Below are 23,861 nucleotides of genomic sequence, written 5' to 3' on the forward strand. Positions count from 1 at the left end.
TCTTGAAGGTTTCCTCTAATTTGAGTCATCCAAATAGCGGACCCAAAGTTTGGGTTGGATAGTTGGCAGAGCTGTTTGTTTGAGTCTCTGCATTACTGCCTCTGCTAAGAACCCTGATATTGGAGATCCCATGGGTGTTCCGTTGATTTGTCTGTAGGTTTTGTTGTTGAAGGTGAAGTGTGTGGTAAGGCATAGGTCCACTAGCTGGATGATGCTGGCCTTGCTAATGAAGTTGGTGGTGTTTGGTTTATGCGTCTTTGTTTGTTCTAATAATGTAGTCAGTGTTTCTTTGGCCAGGTTGATGTTGATGGATGTGAACAGGACTGTTACATCAAAGGAGACCATTATTTCATCCTCTTATATCCTGGTGTCTTTGATAGTCATCAGGAACTCTTGAGTGGAGTGGATGGAGTGCCATGAGTTTTCTACTAAGTGCTTTAGTCTTTGGTGTAGCGCCTTGGCCAATCTGTAAGTTGGTGTTCCAGGTAGTGAGACTATGGGTCTGAGGGGGCCTCCAGGTTTGTGAATTTTGGGTAATCCGTAGAAGCGTGATGTGTTGGATCCGACTGTTTTGATTTTTTGGAAGTCGGTCTTACTTATTTCTCCAGATTTCTGAAGTATCGTCAGAGTAAGGAGTACAGGAGTTGGGAGGTCATATTGTGGCTGTACAGGACATTGGTTAGGCCACTGTTGGAATATCGTGTGCAATTCTGGTCTCCTTCCTATCGGAAAGATGTTGTGAAACTTGAAAGTGTTCAGAAAAGATTGACAAGGATGTTGCCAGGGTTGGAGGATTTGAGCTCTAGGGAGAGGCTGAACAGGCTGGGGCTGTTTTCCCTGGAGTGTCGGAGGCTGAGGTGTGACCTTATAGAGGTTTACAAAATTATGAGGGGCGTAGATAGGATAAATAGGCAAAGTCTTTTCCTTGGGATTGGGGAGTCCAGAACTAGAGGTCTTAGGTTTAGGGTGAGAGGGGTAAGATATAAAAGAGACCTAATGGGCAACTTTTTCACACAGAGTGGTACGTGTATGGAATGAGCTGCCAGAGGGTGTGGTGGAGGCTGGAACAATTGCAACATTTAAGAGGTATTTGGATGGGTATATGAATAGGAAGGATTTGGAGGGATATGGGCCGGGTGCTGGCAGGTGTGACTAGATTGGGTTGGGATATCTGGTCGGCATGGACGGATTGGACTGAAGGGTCTGTTTCCGTGCTGTACATCTCTATGACTCTATTTTGAGTAGGGCTGTGATTCGATTCTCTAGTTGTGGGATCGGGTCTATCACCACATATTGGTAAGTGTTAGTATCTGCAAGTGGTCCATTTGCTTTCTCAATGTCATCGCTTTGTTTTAAGATGACTGTCAAGCGCCCTTTGTCTGCAGATAAGATAACAATTTTTTTTTAAAAGTCTTTTTAGTGCTTTCCTTTCTTGAGTATGAAGAGTGTTTTTTTTTCCCCCTCTTAATATTGGTGCGACTGCCTGTCTGATGGTTTGCTGGGTTTCTTCTATGAATTGGTTGTCTTTTCGTGTTGTTTCTAATGCTGCTAAGTAATCTTTCTTGACCGCATCCTGGAAGTTGTAATTTAATCCTCTTACTATGACAGTTTTCTCAGTGTCTGTTAAGGGTCGGTCAGATAAATCTTTATCCATGCTTCTGTGTTGACTATGTTGTTATTTTGTGTAAGTTTGTCTAGGTTTTTTCTGCAGGTCAAGTTTTGTTTTCTATTTTCTGTCTAATATCAATGAGTTGTTGTACTGTGTCTATCCAATAATGGTCTGTTGCATTAGTGAGTAAAGATTTTTGGGCAAAATGTCCTGGCTGTATTTATGGAGTCTGTTGTGGGCATCATTAATCATTTCACGAAGCATTCTGCGGCCGTTTTGCTCTGCTATTTCTTTGGCTAGTGGGATGTTAAGGAAATGACTGTCAGACTACTCAGACCCCTTGGCATCATGGTAGCCAAAGGGTCTGAGTAAACCCACCAACACACTAAAATAGCAGCTAATGAACTTGAAAGACCCTCTACAGACAACAAGCAAAACTAATATCATCTACAAAATACCTTGCAAGAACTGTAACACACATACATTGGACAAACAGGCAGAAAACTAGCCACCAGGGTACATGAACATCAACTAGCCACAAATGACATGACCCACTCTCACCAGTATCCTTACATACGGTTGAGGAAGGACATCACTTCAACTGGGATAACACATCCATCCTAGGACAAGCCAAACTGAGACACGCACGAGAATTTCTAGAAGCATGGCATTCTAACTGGAACTCTATCAACAAACACATTGACTTGGATCCCATTTACCAGCCACTGACAAAAAGAACAGGAAATAACATCACCACAGGAAATGATGTCACTGCAGGAAATGACATCATCGACCCAACAAAACTCAAACATATAAATCAAAAGTGGGCTACACCACCAGTGCTTCATTCGGAGGCTCACCGATGATATTATCTAGTATGGTGACGAAATATCTGAAAACACACCTTCCAACTCAGCAAGCAAACCCACATTCAATGGAACTCAGGGAAATGGTATACTGATCAAATTATTAGAGCTATGGACTCAAGTCCTCAGGTCATACACTTCACCTTAGGGTCTTAAAAGACGTGGTTGGTGAAATACATTGATGCATTGTGTTGAATTTTACAAAGCTCCCTTGATAAGGGGAAGTTCTTAGATTGGGCAAAAACAAACATAACTTCTTTTAGGAAGGAAAATACAGATATACTGGTTTAACGTCTATCAGAGGGAAACGGGTAGAAGCTGTTATTAAAGATATAATAACAGGGCACTTAGAAAAACTAAATATAATCAGGCAGAGTCAACATAGTTTCGTGAAAGGGAAATTATGTTTAACCTGATTGCTAACAGTTTTCTGAAAAAGTATCAAGTCCTGTGTATCAAGTCCAGTTGATATACTGTACTTCAACTGCCAGGAGGCATTTGATAAGGTGCCACACCAAAGAGTATTGCTGAAAATAAAAGTTAATGGTATAGGGGGTAGCATATGACATGGATAGAAGACTGGCTGGCTAACAGGAAACAGGGCTGAAAATGTGTTGCTGGAAAAGTGCAGCAGGTCAGGCAGCATCCAAGGAACCGGAAATTCAACGTTTCGGGCATAAGCTTTTCCAGCAACACATTTTCAGCTCTGATCTCCAGCATCTGTAGATCTCACTTTCTCCTCCTAACAGGAAACAGGGGACAAGCATAAATGGACATTTTTCCGTTTGGCAAGATGTGTTGAATGCAGTGCCTCAGGGATCAGAGATGGAGCCTCAACGTTTTACAATTTGTATAAATGAGTTGGATGAAGCGATCAAACATATGGCTGTTAAATTTGTTGACACAAACAGAATAAAGTTAAGTTGTGAACACATAAGGAAGTCAGGGATATAAATATGTTAAATAACTGGACAAAGAACTAGAGTATATCGTGGAAAACTGTGAAATTGTGCATTTGGCAGGATGAGTTTAAAAAAGCATATATTTAAATGGTGAGAAATTGCAAAACTCTAAGATGTGGACGATCACGGTTCCCAGTATAGACATTATCAAAAAGTTATTTTGCAGATGTAGCAAGTAAATAAGAAAAGCAAACAAATGTTACAATTTATTACAAGGGAAACTGAATACAAACGTAGGGAATTATGCCTCATTTATACAGGAGACCTGCATTAATGAGGAGTACTGGGTATATATTTGGTCTCCTCATTTATGGAAGGACATGAATATAGTGAAAGCATTTCAGCTTAGGTTTACCAGACTAATGCCTGGAATGGGTGAGTTGTCTTAAAAGGAAATATTGAACCGGCTTGGCTTGTACTTGCTGGATTTTGAAGACTTAGTGGCAACTTAAGTGACAGGATTCTGAGGGTTCTTGACAGGTGGATGTGGAAAAGGCTTTCCTCTTGTGGAAGGACATAGAATCAGTGACACTTGAAAAATAAGAGATTATCCATTTAAAACCAGGAAGGCGACAAATTTGTTGTCTCACAAGCCAGAGTCTTTAGAACGTTCTTGCTTATAATGTTGCGAAATAGGGTTTTTGAATATTTCCAAGGCCGAAGTAGATCTATTTTTGATAAGTAAACAGATGATATCAGGATTATCAGGTTAAGCAGGAATCCAGAGTAACCAGATCAGCCATGGCCTCATTAAGCCTGCTCTGCCATTCAAAAGGCCAAATACCTATTCCTGTTCCTACTTTGTAAGAATGAATGTTTGCATATATATTTTGAATATTGAGGTTTTGCATCAGCAATCACTTTTCTTCATCTACAACTCTTTGCCATGCTTAGCCAGAATCAAATGGACATTTCAAAGAAAACAGCTGCAGATGTCCAAGTTTACTCTTTTCCCATTTCTCATCTGCATTAACAAAATCTGCTCCCAAGCACCCCATAATCTGAAAGAGTTAAGGAACTTTAAGTTGGCCAGCTCATGGCACAGAAATATAGAAATAGGAATAGACTATTTCGCCACCCAAAGCTTAATGAGATGGTGGCTGATCTGCAACCTAACTCCATTTACTCTACTTTGTTCCATATCACTTAAACATGTTTGTTTAACTAAAATCACCAATTTAAAATTAATTCAAGTAGTATCATTTTGCTGTTGCAGAAGGTTTCCCAACATCTGCACAAGTGCTTCCTAGCTTTATTCCTGAAAGGCCTGGCTCGATACTTATGACTATGCCCCTTAGTCCTATGTTCCCTGAATAATACCTCATCAGTTCTCTTTAAATGTTTTTAAATCTTTGGTCCAATCATCCCTTATTAGTCTCTCATTTTCATACACTGTATACAATGCTACTTTGTGAAATTTCTCCACAGAAACAAAACATTTTGCTTTGCTACAACAACTCACATACGCTCATTCGACATCGTCTCCCAAACCCAGGACCTCCAAAATGTTAAAGGGTCACAGAACCATAAAAACATCATCACCTGCAAATTCACCTCCATACCACAACTTGGAATGACTTGGAATGATATTATCATTCCTTTACAATTGCAGAGTCAAAATCCTGGAACTCCCTTCTTAACAGCACTGTGGGTGTACTTGCCTCATGTGGACCGCAAGAAGGCAGCTCACCACCACCTTCTCCACAGCACTAAGAGCTGGACGATAAAAACGGTCAGTGATTCCTACATCCCCAGAACAATTTTTTTTTTTAAAAGTGCCATTCTACTAAATTTACATTATACTTCCTCCAAATCCAATATACTTTTCCCAAGACATGGTGGTCGGAAACTGCACAGTACTCCAGGTGCAGTGTAAGCAGGGCTCTATATAGCTCTAATTCTTGTACAAATATCTGCAATGCATACACTGAATTCCTCATTGTACCTCCCTCCAAGAAAGGGGAACATAAAGCAACTGGATCAATCCTTGTCATTTTCACACATGCAGAAATCAGTCTTCTAATTCAGTAAACAAGTTACACAGTCACCTCAGGCCAGGAAATAATGCATGGACACCTAAGGAGGACTCCTTTAACTGTTCCAACATGCCATTGTTTTGCAAAATCAGCACAATCCTATCCTTAGAGGGGATTTACACAGCTACTTTGGGATGGGGAGGGGAGAGTGGGTGGGGATTGGAGCAAAAGACATTGGGGAAAATAATTCAGGGACACAAAATTAACATGCACCATATAATTAAAAAGGAATACATCATACTTACGGTAAAAGAAAGGAACAAACTCCACAGTTAGGCTAGCTGCTTTGTACTTCTGTCTGCTCTTCTCCACAGCACTGACTACTTCACTAGAAAAGAACAAGAAAGAATATTACAATTAGCAACAAACTCAAATGGTTGCTGAAATAATGCATCACTGCTCGAGTAACATGTTTTCTCCAATTTTTCTCAGTTTCTCCAAATTAGGGAGGGTTGAACATGTTACAATTCCCATTCTCGGTTACTATCTATTGATTTCAGTGGTGAAATGTGTCGATGGACAGGAATGAGATGAACTGCGTTTCTTTCAACCAGTTCATCTGTTCAGTTGTTCAAAGCATTGTCATTTGGGAAGATATCACCAGGTTGGTGCCACCTGGGGAACCACAGCACAGAATGAATCAGTATGACATTGGAGGAAAAGGAAGACTAGACAAATCTATCAAGATAATGCATGTTACAAGAAAGCATTAAGGGTTCCAGAAACGTATCATAACACATCACAACAAAGCTAAGGTGAGCAATATAACTGAGATGCTAAAAGGCTAAGAGACATGAATCCAATCAACGGAACAGAACATTTTTTTTTAAAAAAATTTATCTGTAACAAAATCTAATGGAAGATGACTGGATTCAAAATGTTAACTCTGTGTTTCTCTCTACAGGTGCTGCCAGGTCTCCAAGTTTCTCCATCACTTTCTATTTTTGTTTCAAATTTCCAGCATTGCAATTCTTCATTTTTATTATAGTTTATTTATCTCTTCAACTTCCAAGAGTAACACTGAGCACACTTTATATAAGCATCATTTTTTAATGACCAATGGTACCCACTTCTTCCAATTGTTCTTATAGGTTGTTAATTAATTCGTCAGATAATGAGTTATCGAATCACAATAAAACCAGACCAAATGCTGGCAAATGGGAGTGGATTAATTTAGGATATGTGGTCGGTTTGGACCAAAGGGCTTGTTTCTGTGCTGTACAACTCTACGAATCTATAACTATGAAGCAATTAAGTGTAAAAGGTAGTCATTCAGATTATCACTTCCGTGCTGGCCCTTGGAAACGTTTACATATAGTTCCATTCCCAGAGCCTTGTTATTGTAAACCACAACATGGTTGTCTTAAAAAAAACAAAACTTGCATTACATATCCATGGTCCTTCCTCTATTTTATTTGAGGGGAGTAAGATTATTTCCATGCTCAACCTCAGAAGATCATTGATCTCACATGCGAATTTGTAAACATTCTTCTCCTGCACTTTCTCCACAGATATCTTTCCACATTTTCTTCAAAAGGGGGTTTCCAAAAAGGATAAGATATTCTTTAGGACATCACTGGGCCAGGATAGGAGGTTTTTATTTCACACAAACCACTCACCCCACTATAGGAAAATCATCTCATCTCAACACATGGAGAAGTTGAAATTTAAAGGTCATATCATGGGTAATTATGGACCAGAATTCTAATTCTAACACTATAGTGATCACTAGCATGCTGTCACATTCCCACTCCAGCATGAACAATTTTGTTTTATACAGCCACCATAATATTACACAAAGAAGAAGACCAACTTGTTTTGATTTGTGACTTGCCAAACAGTTCTCAAACTCATTTCAAATGGCTGTTTTTACTTGTAGTTATAGAGTTATATAGCATTGACCTAAACTCTTCAGTCCAACTCGTCCATGTTGACTAAGTTTCCCAAACTGAATTAGTTCCACTTGCCTGCCTTTGGCCCATATCCTTCTAAACCTTTCCTATACATGTACCTATCCAAATGTAAGAACTGTACCTGCACCTAGCACTTCCTCTGGCAGTTCATTCCACATACAAACCATCCTCTACGTGAAAAATGTTGCCCCTCAGGTCCCTTTTAAATCTTTGTCCTCTCGCTTTAAAATATGTCCCTAGTTTTGAAGTTCCTCACCCTATGGGAAAAAAACATTTGCTCTTCACCTTCAATATGCTCCTCGTCATTTTATAAACCTCTACAAGATCATCCCTCAACCTCTATGCTCCACTGAAAAATGTCCCAGACTATCTAGCCTCTCCTTATAACTCAAACATCCATTGTAGTAACATCCTGGTAAATCTTTTCTGAACTCTCTCCAATTCAATAATATCCTTCCTATAGCAGAGCAACCAGAACTGTAAACAGTACTCCAAAATTGGTCTCACCAACATCCTGTACCACCTCAGCACGATGTCCCAGCTGCTATACTCAACAGTCCAAGTAATGATGGCAAGCCTGCAAAACGCTTTCTTAAACATCCTGTCAACCTATGTTATAATTTTCAAAGAACACTCTATCTGAGCCTCTAAGTCTCTCTGTTCAACAACATTATCCAGGTCCCTACCATTAACTATATTAGTCCTGCTCTTTTTTTGTTTTACCAAAATATAATACCTCATATTTATCCAAATTAAACTCTATCTGCCACTCCTCAGCCCATCAGCCCAATTGATCAAATTCCCTTTGTAATCCTAGATAACCTTCTTCACTGTTGATGATACCACCAATTGTGGTGTTATCCACAAACTTACTAACCATGTCTCCTAAATTCTCATCCAAATGATTTATATAAATTCTGACTGAGTTTTTACTTCATTGGTCTAACTCAGATTCAAAACACACAGCTAAACAACATCAAGTTGTCAATTTAAAGTGCAGCTGAAGCAGAAGAAAAAGTACTTAGAAGTCAAGAAGAAACAGATTGTGGTGTTCACTGAAAGCCATTCAGCTGCTTGTCTCAATCATAAAGAATTGGGAAATTATTTTCTCACATCAGCTTACAGTTCACATGTTTAAAAGAAAAATCTCACCAATTTAATTTATCAAGAATTAGATCTGGCCAAAAGATGAAACAAGTAGAACAGAAAGGCCTGCTGCACCAGAGCCAACACACTTTCAGACCAAAAATTTGGTTTTTTTGTGTCAAACAGTAGGAAAAAAGTTTCTGTAACTTTTTACTTTGGTACCGTTTCAATAAAATGACAGTTGCATTGTCACCAGATACTTTGCCTTCCTAGTATCCAAGGTTGAGTCTTAATTTGTCAGTCCTGTTGTTTTGCTTTCATGAAATAAAGGTTCAAATCAAGATTATTTATCCATCCATCTTCCATTAAAACAAGTATAGAAATTTGAAAATTGAAGTCACAGAAGCTCTTAAAAACATTTGCCTTTCAAGTTAACACACTTAATTCCAAGTCCAAAGACAATTTTCCTACAGAAAACATATAGGCTTGTATTTGCAATGAATACTTCCAGCACAGACAGACTAAGCAGAGGTTTTGATGCAAGATCTAACTTTGATAACTGTTACTTAATATACATGCTGCCCCTTCTAATTTACCAAATCACATATGACACCTCAAGTGATGACTACATTTGGATCTTAGACCACTAATGTGTTTATAATTACAGACTGCAATTTGACTAGCATTTATGCACATAATACAAGGTCTTTAAAAATATTGAGAACAAATGCTAGCCTAAGGGCAATTATAATTTGACACAGTTGAACACCATAGAATAATTTTAATTTGCCTCCATTAAGATTTTATAATAAGGATAGTAACTCATCACTTGTTCCATTCACAAAATCATTTATAAAAATGATAATAAGCACACTGCTGCACAATTATTAATACAGAAGCAAAAAATACATTTTAATTGAACAATACCCTAATATTTTCAATCACATTGCTGCCTTCTCCAGCTGAAGTTAAATCTTTTGTGATTCAACTGAAAATTTCACCACTTAACCTAAGCAGAATCTACAACTAAACCAAAAAAAAGCAAATACATCATACATACAAATTGATGTCAAGTGATTAATGCACTTGCTCCTGTTGGAAGAATATGTATGAGGTAGAAATTGATTCTAATGCCTTTTCTTGTATTATCAACGTCTAATCATTTTGAATAGGGATGTGACATTTGCAATCTTCCAGTTCTTTGACTCAATTACAATCTCCAAAGAGTGTTAAAAGGATGTAATCATTTTAAGTCATGTGAAAAGAATGAACTAACCACTGTTTTGTCACATTTAATTCAATTTCAATATGACACTGCTCATCCATACTTTGTTTCTCATATTTTAACTTGCATGAAATCCTACCATCTGTACCTTCACCTACAATGGGTACTGGTTTGTAGTAGACCAACTCCCACAGCTACCTAGATTACACCTCCTCCCACCGTGCCCCCTGTAAAAACGCCATCCCGTATTCCCAATTCCTTCACCTCCACCGCATCTGCTCCCAGAACAACCCAAATGGCCTCCTTCTTCAAAGACCGCAATTTCCCCTCAGATGTGGTCGATGGTACTCTCCTCCACTTCCCGCCCTCCAATCACCACCAGGACAGAACCCCACTGGTCCTTACCTTCCACCCCACCAACTTCCGGATACATCGTATCATCCACCGTCATTTCTGCCACCTCCAAACAGACCCCACCACCAGGGATATATTTCCTTCCCTTCCCTCCCCTCCCCTATCAGCGTTCCGGAGAGACCACTCCCTCCGCGACTCCTTCGTCAGGTCCACACACCCCCCACCAACCCCACCTCCACTCCCAGTACCTTCCCCTGCAACCACAAGAAGTGCAAAACTTGTGCCCACACCTCCCTCCTGGGCCTCAATGGATCCTTCCATATCTGTTGCAAATTCACCTGCACCTCCACACACATCATTTACTGCATCCATTGCACCCTATGTGGTCTCCTCTACATTGAGGAGACAGGCCACCTACTTGCGGAGCGTTTCAGGGAACACCTCTGGAACACCCGCACCAACTAACTCAAACGCCCCGTGGCTCAACACTTTTACTCCTCCACCCACTCCGCCAAGGACATGCAGGTCCTTGGCCTCCTCCATTGCCTGACCCTGATCACACGACGCCTGGAGGAAGAGGGCCTCATCTTCCGCCTAGGAACCCTCCAACCACTCGGGATGAATGTAGATTTCTCCAGCTTCCTCATTTCCCCTCCCCCCACCTTATCTCAGTCCCAACCCCCGGATTCAGCACCGCCCTCTTGACCTGCAATTTCTTCCCGACCTCTCCGCCCCCACCCCCTCTCCGGCCTATCACCCTCACCCTCACCTCCTTCCACCTATCGCATTCCCAGCACCCCTCCCCCAAATTCCCTCACCCTACCTTTATCTCAGCCCGCTTGGCACACCAGCCTCATTCCTGAAGAAGGGCTTATGCCCGAAACATTGATTCTCCTGCTTCTCGGATGCTGCCTGGCCTGCTGTGCTTTTCCAGCAACACATTTTAAATAACCTGTCCTAGTATCTGCTAATGTGGCTCATGGTTAAATTATTTCAGCCATTTTGCTAAAATAAAGGAGCCATATAAATACAAGTTGTTACTAGAAATATTCATAACCAGTGCAATTTTAAATCAGTATAGATAAATCCAACAAAGTACTTTCAAGACAGTTCCTTTATATGTTATAGATGATGACATTAGAAAATGCCACAAATATCTGACACAACCGAGCTTTGTTCTTGAAAAAAGCCACAAACAAATATGCAGCATTTTGACCATAGCAGAAACTTTTTTTTTGATGTTGACAGATAACTAGAGAGGCTTCTTTACTGTAATGAATTAAACACACTGTAAGACAGAATTTACTGTCAAAATAATGATGAGGCTATTGATGCTCATTGTTAATTATGCTCAAATGGTAACTGAATATAGATGATACCTAACAACATTTTTCAATATATTAATCTAAAAAAAACACATACTCTCTGTTTAGAAAGAAATTCAGCTTAGCTTTGATTATTTTGGAGTTTTGAACCACTTACCCAGCTGCTCTCTGTCTCCAGTTTCGATATGGGTCATACAAACTCTCACAAAAGGTAAGCGCATGTCTTGCAAACTCTTCAGCTGGAGTTAGATCTGCCATTTCTTTTTCTTTGGTCTTGCTTTTTAACTTGCATTAAAAGAAAATTAAGAAAACAGCAAACACAGCAGGTTACCGATATTTAAAAAGCTTCCAATAAAACAGATTGCTGGAAAAACTCTACAGGTCTGCAGCAATTGTGGAACAAAACAGAGTTTTAGGACGATGGTAACACTTGACTGATAAAGGGTCATCATTAGTCTGAAACTTTAACTCTGTTTTTCTCTCTCTACCTATGCTGCCAGACCAGCTGAGTATTCCCAGCAGTTCCTGACTACTTCCAGCATCTGCAATATTCTGCTTTCATGTTTAAAGAAAGTGCAATTTCACTCGACTGGAGGCTGTTGTTTGTTGACAGCTCCTATGAGCACTGCAACAAAATAAATTACCGTAAGAAACTTCATCAAATATTAGCAATTAGACACCAGTCATTTTAACTTGAGGATGTGCATTTTTAACTGAACAAAGAATGGCAATTTTTCATTAGAAATTTTAAATTTAGGCAGATTTTTTAAAGAATTTTAAGAACATTTTGTCATCAACAATTTGGCAATTTCACAAATCAACTACTATATTAAAGAATTCATTCATTGTTCCACAATTGTCTGCAACCCAGGTATCACAGGGTGCGGCATGTTGACTCAGTGGTTAGCACTACTGCCTCAGAGTGCCAGGGAACTGGGTTGATTCCAGACTCAGGCGACTGTATGTATGGAGTTTGCACATTTTCCTCACGTCTGTGTGGATTTCTTCCTGGTGCTCCAGTTTCCTCCCACAATCCAAAGATGAGCAGGTTAGGTGAATTGGCCATGTTAAATTGCCCGTAGTGTTCAAGGATGTGTTGGTTAGGTGCATTAGTTAATGGCAAATATAGAATAGGGGTATGGGACTGGGTGGGTTACTCTTCGGAGGGTCAATCTGGACTTGTTGGACTGAAGGGACGGTAGGGATTCAATGTGGAAGTTTGGTTTTGCAAATGCTTGCAGATATTCATTTCAGTATAGAAGGAGCAGTCTGGCCTATCGACTCGCAAAGACAAAAAGAAAAGAATTAAGAATAGGACATGCACAAAAACTAGTTTAAGCCTGCAAAAAATTAATCTCAAGAGTTTTCTTGCTGATAAATTACACACTTTTGTTTCAACAAATAAACAACTGCATTGTCGTAGAGTAATGGAACAACATACAGCTAAGAATTATTGTTAAAACTTAAGTTTTGTTTTTAATCATCACTTACCTGCTGAATGTAGACTGTAGCCATAGTAATAACATGATTAATATAGGAGCAAGTGCCAATCTCCTCAACATTAGCCAGGTTCCTTAGAAACAAATGGAATGATCCAAATTATAATTTACATTGTTTTAAGAAAACTCAAACAAAACAGAAATAATGAAAGATCATCCATAAATAATAGGAACTAACCCGAGAGACTAAAATATTGGCTTATCAAATGGATAAATCAGTTGACATGGGACAAAACCAAAGCCTTGCAATTAGAAAATGCCCAGCTCAGCTTCAAACTTAACATTCTGATCACCCTCTGGTCTTGCACCTTCGAATTGTTGTGAACTTCTTCCAGTCCTAAAAACCCCGGGACCTCAGCACTCCTTCAATTCTTAACTCCATTACAGCATCCCGTTCCTTTGTCTCATAACTAAAGGCAATGCTTTCAGCAGCTTGGGCCTTAAGGTATGAATTCCCTCCCCAAATTCTCACTACATCCAATCTCTCCTCCCTCTTTATGAGGATCTTTAAAGCCTACGAACCATCAACCTAACCGAATAGCTCTTTATTGGGATCAGTGTCAAATATTATCTGATACTGCTCCCATAAAACATGTTCAGGCACTTTATCATGCTAACGGTGCTACACAAATTCAAGTTAATGGGAAATTTCTTGATTTGTTGCATTAAGTTAGTTAAGTCAGCCAGAGCAGTGACAGATGCTTACTATTGGCCAGCTACAAGATTGGGATGAAGAGGACTAAAGATAAATTAAAATGCCCAGGTTCCTGTTTGCTAGGCAGTTAGCCTTTGACACTCATGTATAGGCATTAGTTGAGGACAGAATGTGCTCAACTGTTGTATCTTCTTTTTCTCTCTCTTGTTATCCCATCAAACAAACATAGACCAAACAGACAAAGACTCTGTGGAAGTTCTCTCTGAGATTAAATACCAATGCACCAATATATCTGTCACTGACAACTATGTAACTACAAGGGAGGAGAAAAAGAGAAAAACTTCTTCAGCATCAGTAATATATATAATCGAGTGAAACAGGGATTTCATTGTCCTTTGGGATATTGTCTCTTTAAGGACATATTACTGTTCAATAGGCATATGGTAAAAAGATTAATGCAGCAGTCGAAAATCTTAGAGGGTGGCACTGTGGTTAGCACTGCTGCCTCTCAGCACCAGGGACTCTGGTTCGATTCCCACCTTGTGTGACTGTCCGTGTGGAGTTTGCACATTCTCCATGTGTCTGCATGGGTTTCATCCCACAATCCAAAGATGTGTAGGTCTGGTGAACTGGCCATGTTAAATTGCCCACAGTGTTAGGTGCATTAGTCACAACGAAATGGGTCTGGGTGGGCTACTCTTCGGAGGGTCTGTGTGGACTTGTCAGGTCGAACAGCCTGTTTCCACACTGTAGGGACGCTAATCTAATCTAATCTTAAATAAAAACAGAAAATGCTGGAAACACTCAGCAGATCTGGCTGCATCTATGCAGAAACAGAATTAACAATTCAGGTTTGTTACCTTATATCAGAACACTCGCATTCTTAGCTTTCTGTAGCCCCCTTCTAGTCTATGTGCTATCAATCACATATAATTATAATAGCAACTATACCTGCAGATGATAATGAGGAATTTGACCAGAGTGAGCGCCAGTGCTTGCTGTTCATCTTCTAGCCCGTCTGACAGTTTTTGCATGCATTGCAACTGTTGTTGCCTGAGAACCTGCAGGATGTTATCAGGCAACAAAGATAATCCTGGTGGAATGTCATCCAGTCTAAGGGAACAGAAATAAACATGATCAATGTTGAGATTATATACTTGTGCACACATTTCAGCTACTACGGAGGTCAAGCCAAGGTTTTGAACTAAATGTTTAAATTCAGCTGCAAGCAACTTGAACGGTTACTTAATGAGCTAAAACTGCCACATGGTTTGAGATTACCAACGCATTAAATGGTGGTTCCAGGGGCTCAGGTGAAACCACTGGTTTGATGTCACAATGCTGCCAGGGAGGGTGCAAAAATTGAGGGAGTAAGACATTTTTGACATGATACCTGAACTTCAGGGGTTTATGTCTGAGGAGAGATTATACAAATTAAGCCTGTTTTCTCTACAATTTAGAACATTATGCAATGATATGATTGAAATCTTCAAGATAATAATAGGAAAAGACAGGGTAGATCAAGATAAACTACTTCAACCGACTGGAGATTTTAGAACTGGGAGCATAGTCTCAGACTTAGGTCCAGACTTTTTAGGAGAGATGTTAAGAAGCACTTCTTCACACAAAGGATGGCAGATATTTGTAACTCTTTTCCACAAATGACAGTAGATACTTGATCAGTTGTTAATTTTAAATCAGAGATAAATAAAGTTTTATTAACTAAATATTAAGGGATATAGGGTTAGAACACATGATCCCACTGAATGGCAGAACAGGCTTGAGGAGCTGAAAAGCCTATTTCTGTTCCTATTTTGCCAGTGGGACAGGACAGGGATCTAACCTTAATGTCACATCGGAGTGCTATCAAGAACCAAGCTCTTGCTATGGGTCTGGAGTCACATGTAGGCAAGATCAGGAAATCTGACAGATTTCCTTTCAGAAAGGACATCACTGAACCAGATGGGCTATTATGTCAATCCTGTAATTTCACAGTTAGTTTTACTCAGACCACCTTTCTAATTTATTTTTTAAATTAATTGAAACTAATGCCTCCATGACATTAGCCTGGCCTCTGAATTACTAGTCCCATGACAAAGAGAAGACAATACCACAGGTGGTGAATTCAATTAACAGCTCTGAACTATAAAATTAATCTCAAGGGACTCTGGTAGTGCAGTGGTAGTGTTCCTGTCTCTGATCCAGAAGGCTTGGGTTCAAGTCTCACCTGCTGTAGGTGTGTAATAACATCCCTCAACAGATTGATTAAAAATAACTCTGTTATAGTCAAACAGGTTTATTTGGAAGCACTAGCTTTCAGAGCACTGCTCCTTCATGAGGTGGTTGTGTGATTTTTAACTTTGTACACCCAAGTCAAACACTGGCATCTCCAAATCTGTAAAGCTAGTCTCAGGAATGGAGGCCATGAAAGTAAAAACCCACCCAGTTCCCTCATGTTGTTTAGTAAAGGAAATTTTGCTGTTTTACATGTCACTCCAGATGCACAGTGGTATGGTTGGTTCTTGACTATCCTCTGAGCATTTGGGGATGAGCAACAAATGACAGCTGTGCCAGAAATGCCCACAAGGAAAAAAAGTCAAGTAATTAAGACTGTGGTAGCATCTCAACTGACAATATGAAACAGATATTCTCACAGATAATGCTTTCATTGATTTCAACTAACAGGGAGGTGACAGAAGAAATCTGCTACTGCAACCAAGCTCCTGTGATTTTTTTAAAAGATAAATTTAACTTTATTCTGATCACATGTTTGCTCGATTGCCAAGGAAAAATCACACACTGTTTCACAGTGGTGCAGTGCAGTTTGAGATCATCGCACTGATACCAGCCAAAAAAAACAGCAACTGCTTCGCCGTCCTGCAAAATTAGCTGGCTGTGGATAGGTCAATACTACTAGCAATCATTTTAAAATTAGGAGGGGTTTTGATAGCATATGTAGCAAGAAACCATTTCTAAAAGCAGGAGAACTAGTCCTACAATATATACATTTAAGTTAATGGGAAAAAGAACTAGAAGAGTGTTAGGGGAATTTTTGTTTAATCTAGTTTTTCTAGTTATGCTGATCTGGAACTTATTAACTGAAATAGGTGGTGGAAAACTAGTCGCTAGTAACTGTCAAGGGTTTTGAGCAAATATTTTAAGAGGGAAAACTTTGCAAGAATTTGGGGAGAAGACAGGAGAATGGGACTAATAATACAGTGTTTTTATATAAGAGCGAGTTTAGGTATGATAGAACAAACTTCCTCCTCCTGTGCTGTAGGATTCTATTGTAAAGCACAGTATTTCTTGAGAAACTGAGTTTTTTTTAAATTTTCTTTCCAACGGTGTTTTTTTCTCCCCACAATTATTCAGTATTTTTCCAAATAACAAGAACCAGATGGATAAAAAACTTTCTTTTAGCAAATCCAAGGGAATAGGTTTTGATTTGTTATTGTGAAAACTACTGTTTTGTATGCAATCCAGAGAAATCATACCTTACATAAGTACAACAGGATAATATACCAAATGCAGAATATAGTGTTACAGCTACAGAGGAGGTGCAGAGAAAGATCTACTCTAATGTATGAGAGATCCATTCGTAAGTCTGATAACAGTGGGAAAGATGGCTTCATTACAAAGATATGACGGGTGTTTTGGTACAGCACCACACCTGCAGAACAGCCCGGTTTAAGTAGGGGGTGGAATTCAACTCCAATGCCAGGAAACCAGCAATAAAAATCCAGGCTTCACAGTGCAGTCCTTAAACATCAGGTTCCAAATAAAAGGCTTGCAGGCCTAATGTCAAAAGTCGGCTCCTTGTTATGTTCTCATCTAGATGAAGATTCAAGCCTTGCATTTGTAATGAGAAGGTGCCATTTAATCAATCCATCCACGTACAAGAACTGCTAATAGCTTTATTTCCCACTTTTATAAGCCTTTGACTCCTCCATCCAGTCAGACAAAAATTTTTTTTCCCAGAAACATATGCTTATATTGCACATTATTCACTCGTTAGCTCTGAGTTGGAGTACGCATCCAATTCTGGCTACCTGATTTCAGAAAAAAATGTCAAGTTCTTGAAGACGATAATCAAGGAAGAGGGATTTAATTTGTTAGCAGAGATTGGAGAAGCTGGAATTGTCCAGCTGCGAGCAGTAAGTTAAGAGGAGACTGAAATGAGGTATTTAAAGTAATGAGCAGTTTTGATCAGTAAGGAGGGGGAAACCATTGCTTCTGGTAAGTAGGTTGGAAGTCAGAGGTGACAGATTTAAAATAATTGGCAAACTTTGGAGCAATATTTATCAGACACTGTGTTAGTGTTTCCTGGTGGTAACACCAACCATATGAAGTTACTTCAATCACACCTAGGATAAAATTTCAACACATATTAATTTGCCTGAAAATCACCTCAAGAAATCTCCCTAAGCATTGATTTTACAAACCTTAATGGTGACAAAGATTGTCTTATTGCCCCAAGAACTTAAAAGGTTGGCAATCTATTAATTCCCAAAATGAGAAGATATGTAGTGCTACACTTGTAGGAAGCAGATTTGGGGTAGGTTCATCCAGACAACGACACATCAGTACAAAATAGAAAATAGATTTGCATCATTGAAATGATAAGTGCTGGCAGCTTTGAGATTTTGGATAAGAACTGCTTTATTTAGATTAGTCCACCATCTTTATGGTGGCAGCAAAAGTACATTGCATGTGTAGTTCCTCAATGATATCAAATGAGAAATAATTGACAATGCTAAAAATTGGGCAAAACTCAATTTTACTTGACAGCATTTATTTAAACAAAAAAGTTTTAAATCAGATTTCTTATCTGGGCCTACACTGGCATTCATAAGAGCACTGTAGTTCAAAATGGGGCAAAATCACAAAGAGAACTACGCAATCTATTTCATCTGTCAGGTTGATGCTGGAGCTTACGTTCCATCTACTTTCGTCCAACCTTATTAACATGACTGCTTTCTTGTAAACATATGTATGCCATTCATCTTAACGACGCCTTGTGGTAGCAAGTTTCACATTCTCCCCACTCTTCCGGATATCAACATTTCTTTCAAATTTCCGGTGGCTCTCTTATACAGTCATAGAGATGTACAGCACGGAAACAGGCCCTTCGCTCCAACCTGTCCATGCCGACCAGACATCCCAACCCAATCTAGTCCCACCTGCCAGCACCTGGTCCATATTCCCTTTCTATTCATTTACCCATCCGTGCCTTTTAAATGTTACAATTGTACCAGCCTCCACCACTTCCTCTGGCAGCCCATTCCACACATGCACCAACCTCTGCGTGAAAAAGTTGTCGAGTAAAAAATGAGGTCTGCAGATGCTGGAGATCACAGCTGCAAATGTGTTGCTGGTCAAAGCACAGCAGGCCAGGCAGCATCTCAGGAATAGAGAATTCGACGTTTCGAGCATAAGCCCTTCATCAGGAATAAGAGAGAGAGAGCCAAGCAGGCTGAGATAAAAGGTAGGGAGGAGGGACTAGGGGGAGGGGCGATGGAGGTGGGATAGGTGGAAGGAGGTCAAGGTGAGGGTGATAGGCCGGAGTGGGGTGGGGGCGGAGAGGTCAGGAAGAGGATTGCAGGTTAGGAGGGCGGTGCTGAGTTGAGGGAACCGACTGAGACAAGGTGGGGGGAGGGGAAATGAGGAAGCTGGAGAAATCTGAATTCATACCTTGTGGTTGGAGGGTTCCCAGGCGGAAGATGAGGCGCTCCTCCTCCAGCCGTCGTGTAGTTGTGTTCTGCCGGTGGAGGAGTCCAAGGACCTGCATGTCCTCGGTGGAGTGGGAGGGAGAGTTAAAGTGTTGAGCCACGGGGTGATTGGGTTGGTTGGTTCGGGCGGCCCAGAGGTGTTCTCTGAAGCGTTCCGCAAGTAAGCGGCCTGTCTCACCAATATAGAGGAGCTCTGAAGCGTTCCTCCCACTCCACCGAGGACATGCAGGTCCTTGGACTCCTCCACCGGCAGAACACAACTACACGACGGCTGGAGGAGGAGCGCCTCATCTTCCGCCTGGGAACCCTCCAACCACAAGGTATGAATTCAGATTTCTCCAGCTTCCTCATTTCCCCTCCCCCCACCTTGTCTCAGTCGGTTCCCTCAACTCAGCACCGCCCTCCTAACCTGCAATCCTCTTCCTGACCTCTCCGCCCCCACCCCACTCCGGCCTATCACCCTCACCTTGACCTCCTTCCACCTATCCCACCTCCATCGCCCCTCCCCCTAGTCCCTCCTCCCTACCTTTTATCTCAGCCTGCTTGGCTCTCTCTCTCTTATTCCTGATGAAGGACTTATGCTCGAAACGTCGAATTCTCTATTCCTGAGATGCTGCCTAACCTGCTGTGCTTTGACCAGCAACACATTTGCAGCTGTGAAAAAGTTGTCCCTTAGGACTCTTTCATAGGCCCCTCTCACCCTAAGTCCTCTAGTTCTTGATGCCCCCACCCCAGGAAAAGGACCTTGACTATTTACCCTATCCATGCCCCTCATGATTTTGTAAATCTCTATAGGGTCACCCCTCAGCCTCTGCAGGGAAAACAGCCCCAGCCTGTTCAGCCTTTCCCCATCCTCTAACCCTGGCAACATCCTTGTAAATCTTTTCTAAACCCTTTCAAGTTTCACAACATTCTTCCAATAGGAAGGAGGCCAGAATTGAACACAATATTCTAACAGCAGCCTAACCAATGTCCTGTACAGCCGCAACATGACCTCCCAACTCCTGTACTCAATACTCTGACCAATAAAGGAAAGCTTACCAAATGCCACCTTCACTATCCTATCTACTTGCGATTCTACTTTCAAGGAGCTATGAACCTGCACTCCAAGGTCTCTTTGTTTAGCAACACTCCCGAGGACCTTACCATTAAGTGTATAAGTCCTGCTAAGGTTTGCTTTCCCAAAATGCAGCACCTCCCGTTTATCTAAATTAAACTCCATCTGCCAGCAGCTTATACTTACGAATGTTTTCACAATTTTTCAACTCCAAGTTGTTTATAAATATTGCCAACAGCTAACCTTTCAAGGAATTATGTGGAACTCCAATGCAAAACTTAGTTTATTTAGAAGGTTTGGACAGTTATGATGCAATGTAGTTTACTGTTAGTCAAGTCCATCACTTGGTTTAATGCAGCACAATTGGAGACACGACATTAAAGGTTGCCTCAAAACAAATACTGTGTACTATAAAGTTTGTACATTTTCTGAAAGAAAGGCAGGATGGATCAGTGTTGCCTGAAGAATTAATTCATGCAGTGTTCATAGTGGCTAAATAAAGTACAGAAATTACATGCATGCAAATTAAGTAACAAATTTGATCTCATAATTCTAAAACAAAGAAGTCTGCTGTTTCGACTGTTTAAACCAGCCAACACATGCATAGTATTTGGATTTTCCAGTGGAAAGAGCTTAAGCTTTGCTCTTTCAGTCAGTTGCATCATCTGAACTATTCAAGCCCTAAAACAGGCCTCAAGCCAGCTGCTTCGACAACAAGCCTGAATCTGGCATAAAGACAGAAAATATCCCAAATTCTTCAAACTTACCACTGCAGACTATGTAATCCTATAAATAGTACACAGTTTCACTGGTAACTAAGACTAAAACTGGTATTCTTGCTCAGTCATAATAAGAGTATAAAATAATTTAGAATGCAATTCTTTTTCTGAAATACAATGCCTTCCCTCAGTGGTTTTATTAATTACAGACAATACATTTTATCTGTCCTCTTACTGCCTTGAAGCATTTGACATCTTGCATGAATATACTTCCATAGTATCCTCATTCATCTTAATCTTGACAATGAGTGCCAACAAGACTTTCGATAATAAGGTCATCGCAACTGAATCTGATCCTGCTCTCAACTAATTTCCACATAATGCAAACAAGCAGTAGAATCCCTGAAGTAGGAACCAGGTTATAGGTTTCCCTTTCTAATTCAGTCAGTGGCTAATTTCAATTCTGGTCTTTACATCATCAAAAAAGGGTATAGTGAGACTGGAGAAAGTGCAAAATGATTTTCAAGGAGAATGAAAAGTTACAGTCATTAGGAAATACTGAACAGGTTGAAGCTCTCTTTTTCTAGAAATGTAAAGCACGAGGGATTTCCCATAATAGAAGTGGACTTATACACTTAATGATAAGGTCCTAGGGAGTGTTGCTGAACAAAGAGACCTTGGAGTCCTGGTTCATAGCTCCTTGTAAGTGGAGTCGCAGGTAGATAGGATGGTGAAGAAGGTGTTTGGTATGCTTTCATTTATTGGTCAGAGTATTGAGTACAGGAGTTGGGAGGTCATGTTGCGGCTATACAGGACATTGGTTATTCCACTGTTAGAATATTGTGTGCAATTCTGGTCTTCTTCCTATCGGAAAGATGTTGTGAAACTTGAAAGGGTTCAGAAAAGATTTACAAGGATGTTGCCAGGGTTGGAGGATTTGAGCTGTAGGGAGAGGCTGGGGCTGTTTTCCCTGTAGCATCGGAGGCTGAGGGGTAACCTTATAGAGGTTTACAAAATTATGAGGGGCATGGATAGGATAAATACACAAGTCTTTTCCCTGGGGTCGGGGAGTCCAGAACTAGAGGGCATAGGTTTAGGGTGAAAGGGTAAAGATATAAAAAAGACCTCAGGGGCAACTTTTTCACGCAGAGGGTGGTACGTGTATGGAATGAGCTGCCAGAGGATGTGGTGAAGGCTGGTACAATTGCAACATTTAAGAGGTATTTGGATGGGTATATGAATAGGAAGGGTTTGGAGGGGTATGGGCCGAGTTCTGGCAGGTGGGACTAGATTGGGTTGGGATATCTGGTCGGCATAGACAGGTTGGACCAAAGGGTCTGCTTCCATCTCTATGACTATGACTAAATATTTAGAGTTGGGAAAAAAAACACTGAAATAGTCATTGAGATTATGATGCCATTTGTGAGGGAATATCAAAACTTGGGATTAAGACCAGTTGGGCTGAATGGTCTGTGTCTAGTCTATAAATTTGATGCATTGCCTTTGCTCCTCCATCACCCCACTAATAATTTAAAGAAATTGCTAATGTGAGGGACATATTTACCGTAACAGTACTTATCAAACCTATGTTACTTAAGACTTTTTTTTCCATTTGGCAATCCCACAGAAACAAAGAATTTTGTTTTTAAACACTGGCAGTGAAGTTCACACAGATTCTGTCAACAAGTGTGGTGGAATTGGCCTCATTCTTATTTATAAAGATCTATTCAAATCTTTTTGTCAAAAATTCAGTACCAACTGGTTATGCTGAATTCAAACATAAGGCAGGGATTGGAGTGTTTTTGTAGTTGAGTAACTTTGTCAGTCAGATAGAAAAATAGCAGCTGTCTTTGAACCTGCAAGAACAGACTGCATTTTTCTGCTTCTGGCTGGGACAGCTTTGCAGTTGACATTACAGAACGACTGACAAAGTATGTGAGCAAAATTAATATTTACAACATGCTTGGAACTATATTATTAAACAATATCCTAAAAATACCTTCTGTATAAGCTATCCCAAATAGGTCACCTGATCACGCCCTAGTCTTCATACACTTTTTTCACAAACTGAGTTTATTCTGGAATTTCTCAGTCATACTGACAGTGCTTAATAGCACTGAACTCATCATCCCTCTATCAGTAGGGAAGCAAAACTATTTCTCATGAGCATCCATCCAAGACTTTGTCAAACACCTGCCAAGACTTCTCTGAAGAACCATATTACAAATAACTCAAGAGCAGACGTTTCAAGAATGATCCATGGTAATAAATGTTGAGGGACAGCAAAAATAGAGAAGAAATCAATCACAGGTGACCAAAAGGACTGGGGGGTGAATTAGATTTATTAAATATAAAAAGTTGCTGGGATCAGAAATACACTACTTTGATTCAACAGCAACATTCAAAACAGATTTAGACGTATATGTAGGGGTCTGGAGAAAGGCACTAAATGATAGTTTCTTCAAAGACGTACAATGAGCTAATTGGTCTTTTACTGGGAACATTTAATGAAAAAATATTTGATGAATTACTACTGACACCAGTGGGGTGATAGATCATGACTCAACAACTACATACCAGCAGTGATTTTGTATAAGAACCATACTCAAAATATGATAAGTCACTCCCTCCTTCAAACAACTGGTCACTGTGCTCTGCTCTGTCACTTTTCTACACAATGATTTAAGAGTTTTCCCAATCAGGTCAGAGTGCTAAAATGACTACCACTATTGTTGTCAAACTATTGCCAGAGCCAGGCCAACTGAGATTTGGGTGACGACAGTCAAATGAAGAACTCATTTCACAAAACAGAAATGATCTTTCCTC

General features: G+C 40.2%; 1 protein-coding gene across 2 annotated transcripts in view; it reads right to left on the reverse strand.

The window, feature by feature from the left end:
- Window positions 1-23,861, reverse strand: part of nbeal1 (neurobeachin-like 1) — a 232,050-nt gene that overhangs the window by 122,102 nt on the left and 86,087 nt on the right. For both annotated transcript variants that reach the window (XM_060827558.1, XM_060827557.1), the window contains exons 3-6: window positions 14,482-14,643; window positions 12,868-12,949; window positions 11,534-11,661; window positions 5,719-5,801 (exon numbers count right to left, since the gene is read on the reverse strand). In XM_060827558.1, coding sequence (XP_060683541.1) covers window positions 5,719-5,801; window positions 11,534-11,661; window positions 12,868-12,949; window positions 14,482-14,643 — 455 coding nt within the window. The remainder of the gene's footprint in view (window positions 1-5,718; window positions 5,802-11,533; window positions 11,662-12,867; window positions 12,950-14,481; window positions 14,644-23,861) is intronic.

The sequence above is a fragment of the Hemiscyllium ocellatum genome, chromosome 7, assembly GCF_020745735.1.
Source record: "Hemiscyllium ocellatum isolate sHemOce1 chromosome 7, sHemOce1.pat.X.cur, whole genome shotgun sequence".
Taxonomy (NCBI): domain Eukaryota; kingdom Metazoa; phylum Chordata; class Chondrichthyes; order Orectolobiformes; family Hemiscylliidae; genus Hemiscyllium; species Hemiscyllium ocellatum.